The 22,125-nt window shown below is 38.5% G+C and overlaps 2 protein-coding genes across 3 annotated transcripts in view; both read right to left on the bottom strand.

The window, feature by feature from the left end:
• The window catches only part of MAML1 (mastermind like transcriptional coactivator 1), a 44,822-nt gene extending 34,938 nt beyond the window's left edge, over positions 1–9,884 (bottom strand). The window contains exon 1 of the mRNA XM_044664397.1: positions 9,525–9,884. Coding sequence (XP_044520332.1) covers positions 9,525–9,884 — 360 coding nt within the window. The remainder of the gene's footprint in view (positions 1–9,524) is intronic.
• Positions 9,885–14,436: 4,552 nt separating this feature from the next.
• The window catches only part of CANX (calnexin), a 31,973-nt gene continuing 24,284 nt past the window's right edge, over positions 14,437–22,125 (bottom strand). Inside the window, exons 9-15 of one of the 2 annotated variants that reach the window (XM_044664395.1) lie at positions 21,321–21,434; positions 20,748–20,904; positions 18,945–19,160; positions 18,330–18,449; positions 17,949–18,081; positions 16,093–16,172; positions 14,437–14,952 (exon numbers count right to left, since the gene is read on the bottom strand). In XM_044664395.1, the coding sequence (XP_044520330.1) occupies positions 14,899–14,952; positions 16,093–16,172; positions 17,949–18,081; positions 18,330–18,449; positions 18,945–19,160; positions 20,748–20,904; positions 21,321–21,434 (874 nt within the window). In that variant the 3' untranslated portion in view covers positions 14,437–14,898. The remainder of the gene's footprint in view (positions 14,953–16,092; positions 16,173–17,948; positions 18,082–18,329; positions 18,450–18,944; positions 19,161–20,747; positions 20,905–21,320; positions 21,435–22,125) is intronic. The other variant, XM_044664394.1, reaches the window with a different exon arrangement.

Raw genomic sequence — 22,125 nt, 5'->3', positions numbered from 1 at the left:
ATCAGTTCTTTTTAAGAGTTATTTCACACATATTTGCTCATCTTTATCCTTACCATAACACTAAAAGTTAAGAGAGGTGTCCTTTTTCAAGATAAGGAAACTTGCCTAAGATTAACTATTTAATTCAAAGGCTCCAGGGGACTACTGATTACTAGGCAAATGCTCATTCCACTACATCATGGATTGGATCAGACCTGTAGAATGGTGCCTAATTAACTTGAGTTAACAAAGCCAAGCACTAATTGATTTCTAAATGCTAAGATTCTAATCTCCAGTAAGTAAACATTTTGTCTAAACCAATCAATGTCGACATGTCATCCAGAGATGTCCAGAATAGGTATTAGTCAATTTCACAGAAACTAGATATAGAAAATAATTTTATTTTTTTTTAAACGAATACATTACTTCTCCCACTAAAGTCATCTATTAAATGGTGAGCAAGGTATAGAATCTTCCACTGCTGCAGTGCCTTGTTATGATTTAAGTCTGTGTTCTCAAAACTTATACCATGAGAGTACACACTATGGTAAGCCTGTCACCTAAAGACTATCTTAAAAATGAAGACACTCATCCCCACAGAGTTTGCCACAAATTGCTCATTTCTTTTTATTTTTGTTATAGTAACTTGTGAAGTCCATCTGCTGCGGGTTCAGAGTGGTCCCCATATGCATTAGTGCAGGAAGTATCGAAAGAAACCATAGATCTTTGGAATAAGGAATGCAATAATTGCTTCCTATTAGTACTATTATAATATGGCCACAAGCTACTACGAGTATTGTGTAAATGGAATTAGCTCAAGCCCATTCATAGTTAAAACTCTAGCCACCAGAGATAATGTCATCCTCACCTCCCTTAGTGGGGAGGGGTGATGAGTTACCCACATGTGAAAATAAATAACAAATCAAGAACAAGGGACTGCCTGTTGGGCAGTCCAAAACCAGTATGAGGCTGCCATTTGCCCACTTGAATTAGAGGTGGACCCCCAGGAAGTGACGAAAGATGCTATTTCTTTAAGTATGATGGTAACTTCCTATTGAGGTGGTCCGCACTTTGAGCTTGGTGCTAAAGGATCTCGGCTGAGACCTCAGGCAGCTTCCCCCCTGAATTGTCATGTGGGTAAGTTAGGCTGACTTCCTTGGGCCTACCTTGGCGTTTCCAGAATCTCTGCCTCAAGCAGGCTTCTTTGCCTCTCTAATTGCTAAGGCCTTGTGACCAGTAGCCTAGTTTAATTAGCCTTTTAACGTGCTCTTTCCGTCTGGCCTTTGCTGGTCTGGGCCAGCCTCTCTCTCTCTCTATTTCCCTACCTTCTACCTTCCCAAATTTTTAAATAAACTACCATAAAACCCATCCTGACTTGGGTCTGTTAATTATGGAATCAATCTAGATCTGATTGATTCCTGGCGACCACACCTTAATATATATCTATATGATGTCTAATTTTTCCCTATTATAGTATAGTATAAAGCAACAGGACAAAAGACAAATGCAGCAATAGGTAACCTAGTAAATAACTGCTTAAAGCAGTTTAAAAGGTAGTAAAAATACTCAGAAAAAAATTCACAAAACTGAGCTTGAAAATTTATGGATTTGTTGAGTCAAAAAAAAAAACAAAACAAAACAAAACAATGCTAATCAGGAAGAAATCAGAGCTTAGTATGTAGAACATAAGTTAGGAAGAAGGAATTTTAGGTTCATAGGAAGTTGGAAAGGATATCAAGTCACACTGTCTAATGCCCTAATTTTTACAGACAAGAGAACCAAAAAGCAAAGAATTTAAGAACCATACATAGGGTCCCATAGAAAGCAAGGAAAAGAGCTGGTTTTTGGAACAAAATCTTCAGATTCCAATTCCTGAGCTCCTTCTACTTCACTAAGATATATCCATTATCATTGAATGGGAAAAGGCAGAGAATTCATGATTCTGGAAAGGAAACCCTGTTTACAGTAGAAAAAGAGAAAGAAATGAAATATAAACCACCATTTTCCACTATTGCATATAAGGTTTGAAGGAGAAGAAATCTTCAAAAGTCTTTATGTTTACCTAGTATACAGTTTTAAATTGTTTTTTTGTTGCCACATATTAGAGTTATTTGTTTTTTATCAACAGACCTTACATATCTTCATGCCCAATTTAACACCTGGGGAGTGTCTTTCACAGAATTACTCAATAAATGTGTATATATTTATTTGTGATTGATTCTTATAATTTACATTCTTCATCTGAAATACTGTTAAGTATCAATTTATTTTTCACAATTCCTTGAATACTACAGATCTGCTGGTATTTTTCATTGTGAATTTAGCTAAAAGGCAATCTGTGGTGAAAATTTATTCGCAGAGAAGTCAAGAAGTAAAAAAAAAAACAAAAAAAAAACTCTTACTTTCCTTCTTAGAATCACTACTGTGTATTGGTTCCAAGGTTGAATGAAGAGTGGGTAAGGGCTAGACAATGGGAGTTAAGTGACTTGTCCAGGAAAACACAGCTGGGAAGTATCCAAGGCCACGTTTAAACCCATGACCTCCTGTGTCTAGATCTGGTTCTCAACTCACGGAGCCATCTAATGCCTCCTCTCAGTTTTTAGAAGACAGATTTTGGGAGGGGGAAGTCTAGTTTTTATTTAGATCAGTATTGCATTCAGGATTTTTGGTTACATATATTCTTCTCTGAAAGTAATAGCTGGAAATAAATTCTTTCTTAAACCCTAACTTTCTGTCTTAGTAACAACTATAAGACAGAAGGGTAAGTGATAGGCAAACAGGGTTATGTGACTCGCCCAGGGTCACACTGCTAGGAAGCATCTGAAGACCACATTTGAACTCTTCCTGGCTCACCAGGCCTGATGCTCTATTCACTATGCCACCTAGTGGCCACTGGAAATGAAATAACTAATGGTAATTTGGAATATTTTGAATCTCCTTATTCATTTCCATTTTCATTAATCCCTAGGATATCACATATTCAAGTCTGGGCAAAAGTATAGTGAAAATTAGAGATGCACAGGAAGCTCATTTCAGAGTAAATGTTATAAAGGTACTCTGCAGGAAAACTAAAAATTTGTGGTAGAGCTGAAGTCTGAAGACCTTGGTTCTAGGTGTGGTTCTGCCACTATTAGTTCATTGTGTGGCACCGGATTGTAAACTTCACTTAGTAAAGTGATCATCAAGGACTTCAGTTGGGAACACTCCAAGCTCTAATTTCTATGACTATCACAAGCTTTAACAGGAAAATGAATTAGAAACACCTCTAATCAACTCTAGTCCATGAACAAAAAGAAGCTTAATATTGAGTAGTCATATTTAGTGTGTCTCATCAAGATGATGAATTTTCCTTAACGTTTTAAAAATCTTTTCTACATGACTTTAGGATTGTTTTTCCTTGCTAACATATTTTCACATTAAAAAAAATAATCTTCATCCACCTCCTGCCCTATCTTCCTTTTCCTTTGAATGTTTTCACCAGAGGGGAGATGATGTGGTCATCAAGTTGATTTATTTTTAAAAGATCAAAGTCAAACCACTGAAAATGTATCACCACTGTGCAAAGGTAAATACTCTGCAGCTTCTGAAAGCCAGAACTATTAAAACTATTACACTTAAAGAAGAAAGGTCACAACCAGAACCTAATGGTTTTTTTATTTGTATCCTGTATTTTTTAATGTAGAACTATGAAAGTAAGTTTTCTCTTGACATAAATCTTTTCTAAATCATTATGGTAAAAATGAATTTCCCCAGACATCATCACCAAATCAAGAATGATATTATGATGATCCTTTTTGTTCAACACCAAGTTCAAGAAATAAATAGCAAAATAATTTGACATTCAACTTAACAGTTTATATAATCCATTCAACAAGTGGTTAAATTCTGTGATGAGCACCCCAATACTTAATACTTCCTTAAATGACTGCTGATCTGTCATTAAAAAACAGTAGTCCACTCTTTTTACTATTTTACATAAAAAAGATGGAGTCAGTGTAGAACTATTTAGAAAGTTCTCCCCATTTGAAAAACATGGTGAGTTTATTTGCATACCATTCATTTTCTATGTTTTCCTCTTATAATAAACTCAGGTGGGGATGAGATGTATTTTTTTGTGTGTGGCCAATACTGGAATTAATTTTCCTTTTCTGTGAATATTTATTACAAAGGTTTCGTTTTTATTTTTTTTAGAGGGAGAGGTGGAGATAGGTGGGAGAGAGAAAATGAAATTTTGTTATCCTTTGCACATCCAATAAATTTCACAGACCCAGAATTGTAAAAGTTGTTGAAGAGACCATTTAAAGATTTTTGTATTACAATACTAAAAGGAAGTGCTTAAAATATTTTGAATTACTATTTTTTGTTTACAGAATGAAGGTAGGTGAACATTCCAGGGCAAAATTCCACAATCTACTAGACCTACTATAAACAACTTAACCTTAACTCTCAGTGAACTACTTCTGCCCTTTTTTTTTTTTAAAGGGAACTATAAAGAAACCATAATACACTCCAAATGCTTTAAAAGAAAGAAAAATCTGAAATTTGCTACTGACTCAGGACTAGCTAGTAAAGTAAGCAAACAGTAGTATCTGTGGTAGAAGGAAGTAAAGGCTTTACAGGAAAGAATTTTTCATATGCGAAGCCCCTTTTCTGTTGTGTAAAAAGGTTTGCTTGTCAGGGCTAGAGCTGAAGTAGTAGGTTAAAAAAAACCACAGTGGGATCTCATTAAAATACCATTAAATTCACACAAGAAGCTGCCATAAAATAAACAATAGCAATTGATAGATACTTTCAGTTTTCAGTCTCAAGGAGCAAAAATAGGTTCTGCCTAAGCACTAAGTGCACTTAAATGAAAGCCTGAAAAACAGAAACATCTCTGATGTTACATTTAAAGCTCTTTGGTTTTCTCTATACTACTACTCCAGTGAGGTAATATGATACAAGTAGTAGTAGTATTCCCATTTTTGCATGAGGAAAATGAAGATCAAAGGAACTCATGTGATTTGCTTTTTTTTAGTGTTACACAACTAATTAAGAGAACCAATATTCAGGCCTCCCAACTCCCAGTTCCAGTGTTCTTTCATGATATTCTATAATTCTATCCCAGGTCTGAAAAGCAAGCAACTAAGAACTTCTGAACCTGAAACCCAATGCATTTTCTCATTAGAGATATACTCAGGGCCTCATCACAAAGACTTTTACCCAGGGTCCATGACTCTGGATCCAGTGGGATGAAACAATCAACACAACACAGCACAGACCTTTCTTTATAGGAGATGACATCTAAATTTAAAACCAAAAGACAAGATAACACTTAATCAGGTTCTGCACATCCATAATCCAACTGAATTCAACCCACCACTTCCAAAGAACAGGCCACACACAATCATATGATACCAACTAATACTTCTCTCTAAGCACCATGAGTTTAATGATCATCTCCATACAGATAACTCAGAAGATACACACGTATCTCATTGAGCTTTAATCCTGCACTATCAATTACCTACTGAACATTTCAAACTGGGTGTCTGGATATAACAAATTCAATATGTCCAAGACACAGTTCATTACCTTTCCTTTCAAAAATTCCCTCTTCCAAACGTTTCTATTTTTTCCTAGAAGGCACTATTCTAGTCTCTCAGATTTTAACTTCAGTATTAATCTTGACTTCTCACTTTTCTTTTAGCCAGAAAGCAAATTAGTTACCAGGTCTAGTTTCTGCCAATCAGATTCTTCTTTCTTTTCACAAAGCCATTATCTAGGTCCTCTATCACCTTTCACCCAGATTACTGGAACCACTTCCTAATTTGTCTCCCAGTCTCTCAAATCCGGCTCACTCCATTCCAGTTTACCTTACATACTGAAGACAAAGTAATCTTCCTTAAGGAAAACTCAGATAATGTAACTCCCCCACTCAATCAATCCCAGTTTTTGTTGCCTCTAGGATAAACTATAAACCCTTTTAGTTAGATTTAAAAACCCTTTGCTACCTGGCACCTACCTATCTTTCCTAGCTCACTGGGCATTACTCTTTGGATCCAAATACAGACTTTCTCTATATGTTTCAATCATGACATTCCATCTCTTCTTTCATTGCCTAGAATAAACTTCTTAAGCCCACCTCAGAAAGTTCCTCTCCTTTTAGAGGTAGTCCTGCCTGAAACCTTTCGAAATTCCCCCACAACAGCTAGTGCCCTCCCTCCCACACTATCTTGTATTTACTTTGTAGATATTTCTATTTGTTCATTTTATGTCTCTCTCTATCTCCACCCACATTAGAATGTAAGGATTGTTTCATTTTTGTACTCATTTTCTTGGCAAAGTAGCTGTCATTAATTATAGGAGCTTAATAATTTTTGATTGATTGTCCTTTTAAACAAATCATCAATTTCTGAGACAACTTCAGATCGAAAATTTTGTGGTAGGGGCTGCTAAATGATTCAGAGGATTGAAAGTCAGGCCTAGAAATGGGAGGTTTGGGGTTCAAATCTGACCGCAGGCATTTCCTAGCTGTGTGACCCTAGACAAGTCACTTAAACCCCATTGTCTAGCCCTTTCTATTCTTCTGCCCTGGAACCCATGCACAGTATTGGTTCTAGGATGGAAGGAAGGACTTTAAAAAAAAAAAGAAAGAAAAGGAAGAGGTCTATGAATTTTGACAGTAACAAGGAATGCTATATTTAAGAATCTACTATAAAGTGATTATTGTCTAAATAAAATGTCTAAAAGGTGTTCAAGCCTGTAATGATTTTCCTATAATTAACTAGAGATAAATGTTAACAAGTTTTTGATAATAAACCTTTTAGGTTTGCAAAAATTCTTTCCTAATAACATTGTGAGTTGGGTGGTGTAGGTATTATTATCTCCATTGTGAGGTTAAGTAACTTGCCTGAAGTCCATGCAAATTCCCAGGCAAGGTTCCTGCCCAGCTTCTCTGGACCATGTAGTCTTACCAGTATTTGTCTGCACAGTATCATTACAGAGGAACCCACAACATAATACACATTATGATATGTTCTTAAAACAATTTTTACTCATTGAAAAAAGTCGCTTATTGAAAAAGTAGGGAGCATTAGTTTACTGAGTATTGTACTTTGATAAAAGAAAAATCCTTCTTGACAGAAACAAAGAGAAATAAGGTGATCCATCAATGCAAGGCCCAATGAGGGGATACAAAAGACTTCTGCCCTCAAAATGTTTATAATCTGGGGGCAGCTGGGTGGCTCAGTGATTGAAAGCCAAGCCTAGAGATGGGAGGTCCTAGGGTCAAATCTGAGTCAGACATTTCCTAGCTGTGTGTCCCCAGGCAAGTCACCCCATTGCCTAGCCTTTACCACTCTTCTGCCTTAAAACCAATACACAGTAGACATTCTGAGATGGAAGGTAAGGGCTTAAGGGGGAAAAAATGCTTATAAATCTCACTGGGAAGACAAAAACCAATACAAACTGTAAAGGCAAGTTACTTACATGACTGGTGTCAATGACTGGAGTAGGACAGAAGATCTCTAGAAAGAGGGAGAGAAAGACTGTGGGCTGGGTGGTGAGGAAGGGCTTCAGAGAGCATGGGAAGTAAGCTAAGCTTTGTAGGATAGTAGGATTCAGAGATGCAAAAATGAGGAAAGAGGAATATAGGCAAAGAATGATGAGGGGAATATGAAAGGCAAAATGGGAGGAGAGGTAGAGTATTTCAGGATGGCTGGAGGTGGATTGATAAAGAGACAAATGGTAGAAAGTAAGACTGGAAAGGTAAGATTGTGGCCTGATTACATTTAAGTCTTACAGACTAAAGATTTTGAACATTATCATATCAGCAAATTTTCTGATGAAATAGGTGGTTTACAAAGATTATTCTGGCTTCTGTATACAAATGGAATGTAAGGGAGAAATACTAGGTAAAAGAATGACTGAGCAATTATTCATCAATCAATTTTCTAGGTGTCTAATACAGTTCCAGGCACTGTGTTATATTTTGGTCCAGGTATGTGTGACCTGTTAAGAATATGAATGAGGGTGCTGAACAAATGCCAAATTTGGTCAATAAGTCCTCATTTTATAAATTAGGAACTTAAACATTAACAAAACCAATTTAAACATATTATAGCTACTGACACAAAAATGAATTTCAATAGGTACTTCCATTTTCCTTTCTTAAAATCACTAAGTTGTTTTTTAAAAAACACCCTTCCTGTGCTTCTTCTCTTGTTTTATTTCTTCCAGGGAGGAAATAAAACTCTATATCAACAAAGCTCACCAATATATGCTGCTTGACTGAAGGATATGGCTATAAATTACCTTTGTACACTGGGCTATAAATGTGACTACAAATTACCTTTCACACTAGAGATTCTAACTGTACCTAAAAATACCCCTTTGTCACTACTGAATCATGGTAGGAATCACATTATACACAAAGTTTAAACTGGACATCCATTCTAAATGGGGAATTATGTAATTAGAAATTTCCTTGACAATTGCTTTAGAATAAAACTATACATTAGTATATTCAAACTGTAAAAAACCTAGTTAAGCGCCAAGTAGTGTTTCCTTAATATTGTCTACTGAAACTCTACAGCCATACAGAAAATGACACCAAGGCCTCCATTAGGACTGCCCCTAGCTTCACAGGAGTCTCAAAACTGTGACATACATGTCAAATGCTACCAAGAGTCAAAAGTCAAGTTTCCCAGTGAATTTTCTTTGGTGCTGAAAGGTTACATTTACATAAATATTTGTCAGATATTTATAAAATATATTCTTCAGAGTCTACTTCAATGTCTGTGGGAAAAAAGATTCTCAAATGTAGGTCTGGTTTGGGGATAAAAACAGTTCTCATTCAAAGGGCTTTGGTTCCAATCTCCATTTCCTAGCTGTCTGACCCTGGGGCAAGACAGTTTCTGGGCCTCAGTTTCTTCATCTGTAAAACGAGGGGGGAAACATCTGCACTACCCCATTGAAATTGTTGCAAATAAAATCCTTTTTTAACTCCTTAAGGGCTTTATATCAACGTGACTCACTACCTCATAAAAAACATGGAATAAGACATTACCCAATACCATTCCCGGGGAATAAAAAAGCCAAGACCACTTTCCACGAAATGCATGGTTGGGTTCGAGACCGCGATCTAAGCTATAGGAACTGCCTGGAGAGACACACATTTGTAGAATACGTTTCGGAGAACGCTTCCCAAGGTTCCTCTCTCTCCCCCACAGACCTGGGGGTCTCACCTCCTCCCGGCCTAGCAGAATTTCATCCCCATAGATTTAGGCCGGGGCAGCCTCCCCTTTGCAAATCAGAGTCGGTTTCGTCACTTTCCCTGAGCCGCTGCTGCGGCTCACACCTCCACCCGCCCAACGCACAAAGCGGTGCCTTCCCCCGCAGCTTTCTGCGCCTCGAGACGAAAAGGGAAGGGTTGTTCGAACACTGCCCAAGAAATGCGGCCGGAAGGTGCTCCGGGGTCGGCAACAGGCGATAACCCGCTGTGAAGCCGGGTCCCCCTCCAGCCGCGCCCCCGGGAGCAGAAGCCAGATTGCTCGTTCACTCACCGCGATGAGGGAGCTGCTGTTGCGGCTCTGCTCTGCGGCGCTGCTGTCCGTGCCCTCGACAGCTGCCACGGGAGCCGGGGCCGGAGCGGGCGGCGCAGCGGCGGGGGCTGGGGCAGGCGGCGCAGACTGCCGGTGCTTGCCGGCGCGTTTGGCCTTGGCCTGCAGGCATCGCTGGTGCAGGGCGAAAGTGTGCTGCCTCTCCAGCTCCAAGCGCTCGGGCGACACAGCCTCGTAGCGGGCCTCGCAGGTGCTGTGGTGCCGCCGGCACAGCTCGATGCGGCGGCGGAGGCGCTCCATGACCGCGCTGTGCCGCGGTATCGCGAACTCCGCCATGGGGCAGGGGGGCGGCAGCAGCACCATGGGCCGCCGCGGGCGCCGGGCCGCGCCGCCTTCTCCGCTGTCTCACCCAAGCAGCCCGAGTCGGGCCCGGGCCCCTGTGGTTGCTTCCTTCCCCTTCTCTTTCCCGGCGGCAGCGGTGGCTGTTCTCACAATCGGGCCATAACCCTGAGGCAGGCGCCGCGCACGGAAGACGAAGCGGCGGCCCAGCAGGCCCGGGCGCTACGCGTCTCCCTAGCGGAGTCCACAATCCCCAGCCTCAGGGCCCGTCCGACCCCCGCGGCCCTATTTCCATTGTTTTGCGCGCCGCCTCCGCCACCGCCATCTTGAAATTGTTCGGGACGCTTTCGGCAGGGGGCGGACCCTCCGCCGGCGGCGGCGGAGCTTACGTTCGACGTCATGAGTGGATAGACAGGTCGTTGACCCAACCGAAAAGGAGCAGAGCGATTACGTACTTTGAGCTATGTGTAGGGGGCGGAATTTTGGCTTGGAAAATAGCATTTAAAAGGAACTGGAGGAAAGGGAAAAGAAGGTAACCAATGAGAAGATGAAGGTCTGGGACGGAAATAGCGTTTAAAAGGAACTGAAAAGAAGGGAAAGGAAAACAACCAATAAGAAGGCGAAGGAATGGAACGGAAATCATGTTTAAAAGGAACTGAAAAGAGAAGGAAAAGGAAGGCAACCAATGAAAAGATGAGGGTCTGGGACAGGTTAAGGGTTGAGTCTGGGTAGGGGGAGCGGGGGTTGGAAGGAACTGGGCGAGATAGAAAATGATTGACAGGGTTAGTAGCCAGCGAGGGCAAGCTCTTTTCTTATCAGTATTCAGAGTCCCCGATTTTGCCAGTCGCTCGATGGTCATTCTTTACTTAGTAGTCATTTTGGTGGAAAATAAACCTTAATACACATGCAAAAGATAGCTTTTTGCGGCCTCCCACCAGTGAGGTAATACCCGCTTTCCAGGGGTCCACTAGACCCAGATTAGCTGTTCTGAACCCGGCGTATAGTCCTCCCCCTCCCTCCTTTTCAGGGGCTGGACCACCATTGTTATATACCAAACACTCCCAAGCGAAGAGAACTGAATCAAAACTTCGTTTTGCTGAGGGAGAACCCTTAAAAAAAAAGCCCATGTAACTCCTCTAGAAATTAACATTTTTAATAGAATGCCAATATATACTAAACCTAAAAACGCTTTGACTTCAAATATCAAGGTAAATTCTGATGTTTGCACTATTCCTTACTAGTTGGTCAATTTACAAATTTCTTTCACGAAGAACATTAGCCTTTGAAAACCCTAACCCGGGTACAAAAAGGGGTGGTTGTGAAGATGCATACAACTCTTTACCAATGGGAGCATTCGGAAATGCATAATGAATTATGGCAGAAAACAACTGCTGTTGCTTCTATGCAGAAACAAAAAGAATGCCAAATTTTTTGTTTAGGGACATGATTATCTCACATTAAATTGAGACTGCTAATTTCTTCCTTTAAAAATAAAAACTTCTGTCTCTGCCTCCAAGGATGGTGCCCATCTTGGGTCATTAGGCACACCTCCAATTGCTCAGGTCTGGTGCCGATGGGAAATAAAAAGGGAAAAGCTGAATAGATTTTAATTTTCTTTATTAGAGTAAACTGTTACATTATAACTTATCCAATATATTTATATATGCATATTGCATCTATAATTATCCTTCCACAACAGATATGGGAGTGGTTGCTGAGAGAACAATTCCTGTTTAGCAATACAAGGAAACTGCTCTCAGGGACTTATGGAGGCAATACTGGCATTGTGAGACTGTATGGGCCCAAATCAAGATAAATAAAATAAAAAAGCCACTGGCTAAGAGCACCCAATTGACTGCCCTAGTGGAGGCATAAGGAAGAACATACGTTGCATGACCAACACCTTTATCAATAACACCATCCCTGTTCACTAACTTTTCTTCCCAATTTAAAAGGTCACAAAATACATCACAGGGCAGATTTCCTATTAAATTGTTGGAAATGTTCTCCATTTCCTTCATTTAAAGATAAAACAAAATGAGCCAGTAATAAGAACCAGTCTTCCTGCATTTATAGGCACCTCCCTTTAGTACAGCAACATAAAAAACCCCACCATTCATAGAAAAAACTTCCTTTTGGCATAGTTTTCAGAAGTACTAGTATCAGAAACTAAAACTGGAGTCTATTATCTGCTTTGGAGAAACAATGGTTTGCTTTTTGACAAAAAAAAAAACATCACTGACCCTCCAAATCCTTACCTATAAACAAATTAACAATTAAAAATAAAAAATTTAAATTCTATGATCTAACCAACAATACTAAACAAGCATTTTTGCTTATTTGTTTGTTCAGGCTCCCTGCTTCCTTTCCTGAACCGAAATTCCAATTATCTAGAAATCAAAACTTTCCTAAGACAGTTCCTAATACTTTGTTGACTTGAGATCTATAAACTGTTTCCCACAATGTGCTGTAAAATTAAGGGGAAGACTGCCTTTAAAACACCCTTTCCCCCATAAAAATCAAAATAGTGCACACCAAAGGAGAAAACATGCACAATTAAGGTAAAGAAGCTTAGTCAAAAGCAGAAGAGATTGACATGTAGCTTTAATGCAACACCACTTAGTAGCTTGACAAATGGAAAATAGCACTTTTTTCTGTGAATGGGAGAAACTGAGGAGCACATCTATCTGGTGGAGGACAGGAATTTGTACATTAATGAACCAGACAACTGGAGTGTAAATAACTAAATTGTTGCCTCTTGTTGAGCTGCTGTGCAAAGAGCTGCTGTTCACCCATGACAAAGCTGTCAGATATTGAAGGAGGCCTCACCTTACACTGGAAAAGGAGAGAAAGACCCAGGAAGAGATACTGTTTATAAAAACACTTGTTATGAAATAATATGGAGTCTATGGGACAAGTCCTGAAAATTTCCTGGTCACATAAGGGTACATAAAGATGCCTAATTTAAAGAAACAAAATAATGCAGGGTCAGCCTAAGTTTTCATAGCCCAGGAGGAAGAAAACCACCAAAACTCAACTAGAGGCACACAATATGTTCTGAAGGTACACAGTTAGTTGGAAGTGCAATGGTCCCATACTTCTGCTTCAAGTAGATAACCTGTAAACATGCTTTCAGGCCCTTACTAAACAAAGGTTTTTATTTGAACTGGACTTCATTGCTATAGTTATGGCCACTTTGACCTAGAGCAAGATAACATGAAAGGAGATAGAATTGAATAGGCAGAGAAAAAATTATCTATTTTTCTACCTGTTGCCTCTCAACCCTTAAAGAAAGGTGCCAGTCATGAAGTAGTATAGTCTGCAAAATAAGGTGACACCACCATTTCCTTCTGAGAATTCTCTCTATCACCTCCTGCTGTTCCTAATAAAAACACTGTGAAGTGTTTACATATTCAGTGCAAGTACAGTGAATCAGTACATTTCAAGCTATTCTAAACAAATAGAGCTAAAATAGCAACATCAGCTCCCAATATATTTTCAGTAGAGTGTGATGTCATTATAAAGCACTGACTCTTTGGAGTAAATGCTCAGTTAACCCTGACCTGCATTTTATCCACCCCACCCCCCACCCCCCAAAAGACCCAAGACCAGCAATACACTAAGCCACTTAGAAAGCTTTTTTGTTTGAATTGGAATCCCCTACATTCAGTGTACTTAAGATGCATTGTTACATGAAAAGCAAATGAAGACTTGAAAAAATTCAACAGTTATATATAACAGGTAGCTCATGCTACAAAAACCCTAGGCAACTTCACTGTCCAGCCCAATACTTTTAACACATGCTTTCAGTTTGAAATCAAATCTGAATCTGCTTGTGTCTGTTCTGACCACTGTAATCTCTACAGACATAAATGGAAAAAAGAAGAATCAACTATGCTCTACTCTGTATTTGGACACTGAAGACACTTCGGTCTTTTTTATTTATTTATTTTTTTAACCCTATATATAACCCCTCAAGTTTAACACTGTGCTGAGCAAATAATTTCCAGCAATGGAGGGCAAGCTGCACTCTGAAGAAACTGCATAGCAGCAGGGAAAAGCATGGGATGGGGGAAACAATATCAACAGAGTGGAAAGAGAAATTGTTAAAACCCCACACATACACACTTGCATACCCCCTGAAAACCCCAATGAGTAGTGCTCAAAGTCTAGAGAAACCACATACGGTTAGAGCCCAGACAAGCAGCCTGGGAAGCCTGAATGCCTAAGTACCAAAGGTAAGTCTCCCCACCTCCTATATATTCTCAGTGCCAACTATGGAATACTGGGAGTTTAGTAGTAACCAAAGGCAACCAAAGGCAACACAACACACGCACATATTGTGGCCTAATCATGCTCCTTCCAACATGGAGTGGAAAAAGAAGGGCCTTTTTTATAGCTCTCTTTTTAATACAGCTTAATCAAACAGTATCTATTATGGTTTTGGAATTCTCCCCCAATCTCAAATCTCCTGAAGTGGAAGAATGAAAAAGTGGGAGAGAGGAATCAATATTATGCACACAAATGACTTCACTTTAAACATGATTATCAATTTTAAGGGACATAGACACTTCAATGTTTTGGAATATCGAAGTTTATAAAAAAAAAAACTACGTTATAAAAACTGCAATTCATCACCTAGCATTTTCTAAACTTTGCTGTTATTTTTCCATGGATAGATTAATACATTAAATTAAGCCAAAGTTCTTGAAGATTGGCAATATTCTAGCATTTTAAAACCAAAAACAATAAACAAAAAAAACCACCAGGTTAGTTGCTTCATGTTACATCCAGAATCCATAGCCCATACATTAAACGCTTTCTTTCTACAGGAATGGTGTTCTTTATATCACAATTGTAATTAATTACTGCTAGATGCTCAAAATTTCAGTGGATAGTGTTTGACTGGAATCTGTTGATAGTGAAGTCTTGAGGTTTTTCTGGGTTTCAACATATAAGGTGTATCCCAGGTCCTCTTCCTAGGATCACATCCAGGGTAGGGGAAAAAGGGAATCACAGATCAAGTTCTTAAATTCTTTCAATCTCTTCGTGGCTTTCTGTTTCTGGGTGATCTGTTCAAAACTTCATCTTCCTGTTGGTTGAAAAGAATTTCAAAAGAAATCCATCATTATCATTAACAAATGCATTCTGAATCCTGGCTATGTGTGTGGTGCTTATACAGCTAAGACATAGTTGCTATTCCTTTTTTTTTAAGCCCTTACCTTCCGCCTTAGAATTGATACTTTGTATTGGTTCCAAGGCAGAAGAGTGGTAAGGATTAGGCAATGGGGGTTAAGTGACTTGTTAATGGTCACATAGCTAGGAAGTGTCTGAGGCCAGATTTGAACCTAGGACCTCCCATCTCGAGGTCTGGCTCTCAATCCACTGAGCAACCCAGCCTCCCCCTTAGTTGATATTCTTAAGGATCAGAATCTAGTTAAGGAGACAGGCCATATGATATATACGAGACACACTTTTGAATAACAGTGACCTGAAAGACTTCTGTTCTGGCCATTGACCAATTTTTAGGTTGAATAATTGTTATTTATGGGTGTTTATTCTCGGATCAATATGAGAGAACTAGGTCCATGCTTGAACAAAACCTTTCCAGATTGCTAGGCCCTGACATGTAGTCATCGTGTAGAATTTTAGTGGACATTGGGGACCAAAAAAGCAATACAGGGCTTCACATACCAAATGCCAGATACATGAGAGACTAGGGTATCTCTCATGTCCTCACTAGGGCGGACACAGAGGGTTTCAAGGAAAAGATGAGTGTTAAGCTGGGTAGGAGTCAGATAAATTCATAGAGAGGTATTAGCATAAACAAAAATATAAGACAAGTTCCTCAAGGGACAATGCAGCATCTGCAAAACAGGATTATTTAATCTGTGTAAAGCTGTAGTGAAATATTGCCAGACTTAAATACTTTGGATGAAAAGGAATCTATTGTTGGAAGGAATTTAAACTTTTAGTTTAGATTAAGGGCAATCTTTGAAATCTTAGGAAAACTAAAGAATATATCTTTCATGTCATTTATCGTAAAAATTGATTTCAGCATTAGTACTGCAACTATACAATCTCAAAGTATGTAGAACTTGATCTCTTCAACTAGTCTATTTATTACCTGCAGAATGAAATAGGCTCTAAGTGCACCTTATGATGCAACTGTTTTAATACAAATTTCAAAGAAATAAAAATTGCTGTTACCTCCAAACTGGCCTTTTCTTACCTCTGCTTTAGGTTTTCTATCTTCATCCTCTTGACTTACAGTACCTGCATCCTCTTCAGCATCACTTTTTTGCTTCTCTTCTACGTAAGAAGTTAAAGAAATTAAGAAAATCTTCTAAATAAAACAAAATCAGCAAACATTAACACAATTACTTGCTCAGAAACTACCCTGTGCCAGGTGCTTGGAAAGGATAGAAAAAGTTAAAATTATAGAGCCAGGCCCGGAGACAAGAGGTCCTGGGTCCAAATCTCTTCTCAAGGCACTTCCTAGCTATATGATCCTGGGCCAAGTCACTTGATCTCAATTACCTAGCCTTTCCCGCTCTTTTGCCTTGGAACCAATATTTAGTATTAATGCTAAGACAGAAGGTAAGTTACAATCAGAAAAAGTCCCTGCCTTTATGTAGCTTATACAAAAAAACAAATATAATGACATTACATGGAAAATGCATCAGCGAAGTTGTAGAATAAAGATGGAATGAAAAGCAGAGGTCAGGGATGGCAATATTTGAAATTTTTTTTTTTTAAACACTTACCTTCCATCTTAGAATCAATACTGGGTATTGGGTTCCAAGGCAGAAGAGAGGTAAGGGCTAGACAATGAGGGTTAAGTAACTTGCCCAGGGTCACACAGCTAGGAAGTGTCTGAGGCCAAATTTGAACCCAGAACCTCCAGTCTCTGGGCCTGACTCACTGAGTCACCCAGCTGCCCCCGGCATTTGAAGTCTTAAAAGAAGGATAAGAATTCAACAAGGAGGAAGAATATAATAAAGTCAAAGAGCTAAACAATGAGATGAGAGCAAAAAGGGACAGTGGTATCAGACTATACAAGACCAAAAAAGCTATCTCATAGACAATAGGTAATCATGGAACACTTTTGAGGAGAGAGATTTCTTCATAAGGAAAATTAGTCTAACAGGCTTCAAGGACAAAAAAGAAAGCCCATATAGTTTACTGCAATAGATAGTTTAGGTAGGAAATGAGAGCCTGAACTAAGATGGCTACAGCTAAGAGATATTTTGGAAGTATAAGTGATAAGGATGCTTTAATAAGGTAAGAAATGCCATAAGATATGATGAGCAAAGAACAGCTAGCTAGCATAGGGATAAATTACCAGGCCTGGAGTCAGAAAGACCTGGGTTCAAATCTGGCCTCAGACATTTCCTAAGTAGAATGGCAAGTTACTTAACTCCCACTACCTAGCACTTACTGCTCTTCTGCCTTGGAACCAATATATAGCATTGCTTCTAAGGCAGAAGGTAAGAATTTTTTCTTCTTTTTAAGAAGAAAAACAAGTGATGAACAGGATGGTTCCAGAAAAACTGCTTAGATTTATCAGAACTGATATGAAATGAACAAAATAGAATAGAGTACATGGTAACAGCAATATTATATGATGATCGACTTTGAATGACTGAGCTATTCTGATCACGTATAATAATAGATATCACATTGCTTGTCTTTTAAAGGATTAAGTGGGGAGAGATTTTTGCAACTCAAAATTTGTGAAAATGAATAATTTTTTGACATATTAATTGGTAAGTATTTAATGAAATAAAAATATTTTCTTTCAAAACAATTTTTAAATGCTAGATTAACATGGAAATATGTATTGCATGAAAGTAGAGGTATAAGCTATATCAGACTATTTAGCATGGGGGAAGGGGGGGGGCGCACCACGGCCACGCACATTATTAAGTCTAAAATGTCAGAAAACAACTGTCAAAAATTGTTCCTAAATATAACTGAAAATATTTTTTAAAAATTAAATCAGTTGGCATTTATAAGTCTTTAAATCTTGAGCTTCAACAGACACTATTCAGTGCTACAGATCTGATATGCTTGATGTGTTCTCACCAAGTTTCTCTTCAGTCTCCTCTTCTTCATCTTTCTTCTCCTTTTCCTCCTCTTTCTCCTCTTCTTCCTCCTCTTCCTTCACATCTGGTTGAGGAGCATCTGTCTTCTTATACTCTGCAGCACTGGGTTGTTTCTGAAACATAACAAAACCCCCATGAAGTTGACAAAAGGTATACATATTTCCAGTGCATTAACTAGGATATTATCATTTAAATTAGGAAGGTCCTCCTGAATTGATGAGCCAAACTAGGGTAGAAACTATATGGCCCTTTTAGCTTTGATATTTCTCCAAAGTTGTCCAGGAGAGCCCTACTTTTACCTTCAGATAAGCCACAAAAATTTAGTGTCTTCCCAAATAATTTCCTCCAAGGAAACTCATACCTTTCCAGAACAGCAGAAGAGGACCACAAGGAACAATGGCAAGGCCACAGTGAGAATATAGACCACCCAAAGCCATGGACGTTCTTCAGCTGCTTCAAGCATTTGCCCCATTACACCAGGCTAAAATACAAGCATAAGAGATTCAATTTAAAATTTTGGTTATTATCATACACTCCACAAAATCCCTTTGAGGGTAGTTTTGTATCCCAGGCACTTAGCATATTCATAGCATATAGGAACTCCTTAACAAATGCTTGTTGACAAGTCCACTCGATTCTGCTTCTCTAATTCTACAAAATCTATCCTATTAAAAGCAAAGACTGTATTAAGGCCTCAATCTGTGACTTGAGTGTGTAGCTTTCCAAAGAATAATTCACAAAAATGAGACAACTAAAAAGCAAACTATTAAACCAATCCAAATAATAGTTCTATAATGGAGCCTTAACTACTAGAAGATCTAATTAAATTTGCCTTCATCTCCCCTCTCATTTTGGAACTGTTACTTCTCTGAATGGAATAACAGTGAGCCTCAAATTTTCTAGTCCCTTTGGATATTTTGATGAATGACCCATACATTTCCTTGAACTCTTATCTCCTCAACAGCACATCACCAACCTCTGCAGCCCCATCAGCAGCTTTCTTCAGACCCCACCCATCATTGGCCCAATCATCTGCAACTGCTCGGTCTGCACAAATAATAAAGTTGTCAAAAAAGATATCTGATGTCATGGACCACAGCTCCAGACCCACAGCACTGAAAGGAGTCATTTTGAAAGGCTCTAGATCTTCAAAGAAATCTGGGTTTGGAATCTTCCTTGGTTTCCAGATTCCCTAGAAAGAAATAACAAGGAAATTAAAATGTAATCAAGGTCTTTTCCATATCCTTTGTAAAAATATCCAAAGCAGATATATTAACTACAAATCATCTCTCATCATGAAAACAAAACAAGTATTTCTAAAAAAAGAAGCAAACAGGTTTCAGTATCTATGGGGAAATTGAATTTAAGATCACTAGAACAGTAACCCTTAGGTAATAGATTTTAGTCTGTTTTTAAACTACCCAATTTGATTTGAATTACTTGAAATACACCACAGAAAAAAAGTTATATAAAAATTTAACATCCAACACCTATACAATCACCCATCTTTCAAATGGAAATGCTTTTATTCTATGGTTTGAATGATAAAAGTTATATGATTTTGTCCCAAAGAAGTCAAGGTTATGCTTTTAATTTCATATCCTATCCATTAAACCAAGATGTCCCTCAAAAGTGCTGAGATTTTTCTTACTCAAAGATTCCTACTTCTGTCCCTCAAAAAATCATTTTAAGAAAAAAAATCATTTCAAGTTCTTTTTATGTAGTGCTATAAAACTTTTACTTAAGACAATCTTCATAAGGGACATGGGTATTTTTAGGATTCTGAAAAACTTTTATTATATAATTATACAAAGGTCTTTTTAGTTAACAAAACATGAGAATATAACAAAAATAAGAGAATGAATCAGAATAGACTGTTTGCCTCAAAGCTGCTCAAAATATATGTATCTCTTCAATATATTACTTGATGTTATAGAAGTTCACTTGTTTTAATAGAAGTAATTTTTAAAAGATAAAACAATTTCATACATAGCTTCTTTTGAGCCTCTATCTCTATTATTATTATTATTATTATTATTATTATTATTATTATTATTATTATTATTTTAAACCCTATTTTCTGTCTTAGAAATAATACTAAATATCAGTTCCAAGGCAGAAGAATGCCAAGTAAGGGCTAGGCAATGGGATCCAGTAATTTGCCCAGGTCATACAGCGGGAAGTATCCAAGACACATTTGAAACGAGGACCTCCTGTCTTTAGACTTGAATCTCAAATCCAACCTAGCTGCAACCTTCCCTCTTCTTTCAGAAGAGTGGTAAGGCTAGGCAATGGGGGTTAAGTGACTTGCCCAGGGTCACACAGCTGGGAAGTGTCTTGAGGCCAGATTTGAATCCAGGTCCTCCCATCTCTAAGCCAGCCTCTCAATCTACTGAGCCACCTAGCTGGCCTCTCCCTTCTTATTTTTAAGGTAGAAAAGGAAAATAAAGGTAAGGAGAGATCACATTAATTGTCCATGAATAAATAGCTAGCTTTTTAAAAGAAGTGCCAATGGTCTTCTGATTCCTGGTCTATTGTTCAGCCACAGGCTTGAGGCACCACTGCCACCTGGAGGAAGCATTCCTAAATTGCACTAAATTATAAAATGACAGTGTCACATTCTCTATTATCTAAGTTGATCACATTTTGAAACCATTCAACTACCTCAGGATTAACATGAAATTCATTTTCAGAATCAAAGACATCAGGCAGCCACTTTCTAAACAAAATGAACATTTGTCAAGTCAAGAGATCAAACCAACATAAGGCTAGTACCAACCTGGTAGTTGGGATTGTCAATCATAGGTGCTTTCCATTTGCCCTTGTAATTGGGATTGTCAATGGTAGGTCTTTGCCAGACACCACAACCAGGGGCTGATTCACATTTTGGGTTTGCAATTTGGGGAGCTTCCCATTCTCCATCCATATCTTCATCCCTAGAGATAAAAATTTAGGATTATAAATATATTCTTCTATACATGGAATATTCATTGCTTTTGCCCAAGAAGCTGTATAAAACAATCCAGTTTTATAGTGCTGTGTTTAGTAGTTTTAGTAGTTCAAATACTCTGCTGATGGCAACAAAAATCTAAGAATTTTTTTAAACCCTTGCCTTCCATCTTGGAATCAATACTGGGTATCGGTTCTAAGGCAGAAGAGTGGTGAGGGCTAGGCAATGAGGGTTAAGTGACTTGCCCAGGGTCACACAGCTAGGAAGTGTCTGAGGCCAGATTTGAACTAGGACCTCCCTTCTGTAAGCCTGGCTCTCAATCCACTGAGCCACCCAGCTGCTCCCAGAATTCTTTAAAAAAAAAAAAAAAAAAGGAGGAGGTGGAATGGGGTTTAGACCTACCAATCCTCTGGCTTCTCTGCATCTGGATCAGATACATATTCAGGCTCATCATCCAACCAGCCTTCAGGTTTTGTAGCATCCTCATCTGGAATCTTAGCAGGAGCAGTCTCATCCCTTAAGAGTAAGAGGGAAAACACATATAAGGTTAGTTACTTGTTAAAGACTTATTAACCTCAGGCTCCATCTGCCATAACATTACTATTTATATAAGATTTGCAAAGCATTTTCTTCATAACCCACCTGTAGAGTAAGTGATACAAGTAGTACTTTAGAGATGAAGAAGTTAAGTGACTGGCTTACATTGTTAAATCAGCATTGAAAGCAGTATTCCCTCCAGGACACCATGTAGCTTCTTCCCACTACTCAAGCTCAAGTAACAGAACCAGGTGCTAATTTTCTTAACACTTTTCCCTGATCTCCCCTCTACACAATACACTTCTATTATACTATTTGTGTACAGAGCTACCTTGTTTTTTTTTTGCTTTCATCTCACCTTACCTTATCTATTCACAGTAGCTTCCTTATTGTCTCCCTAACTTAAGTCTCTTCTTAATCCAATCCAAAACTTAACCCAGCTCCCAAAGTGACAGGGTTCCCAAAGCCTATGTCATTAACTTAACAAATTCCACTGACTTCCTGTTGTTTCTGTTGAGCCTTTTAAAGCTCTTCACAATCTGGCCCTAATCTATCTTTTCAGCCTAAATATATAAATCATTCAGCTCTTTTCCAACATACTGTTAAGTCTAGCCAAATTGCCCTCTAATTTTTTTAAAAACCCTTATTTTCTGTCTTAGAATTGATCAGT

This window comes from Gracilinanus agilis, chromosome 2 (genome assembly GCF_016433145.1).
Source record: "Gracilinanus agilis isolate LMUSP501 chromosome 2, AgileGrace, whole genome shotgun sequence".
Classification (NCBI taxonomy): Eukaryota; Metazoa; Chordata; class Mammalia; order Didelphimorphia; family Didelphidae; genus Gracilinanus; species Gracilinanus agilis.
The sequence above is the reverse complement of the archived record's forward strand: the minus strand, read 5'-3'. Positions and strand labels throughout refer to the sequence as shown.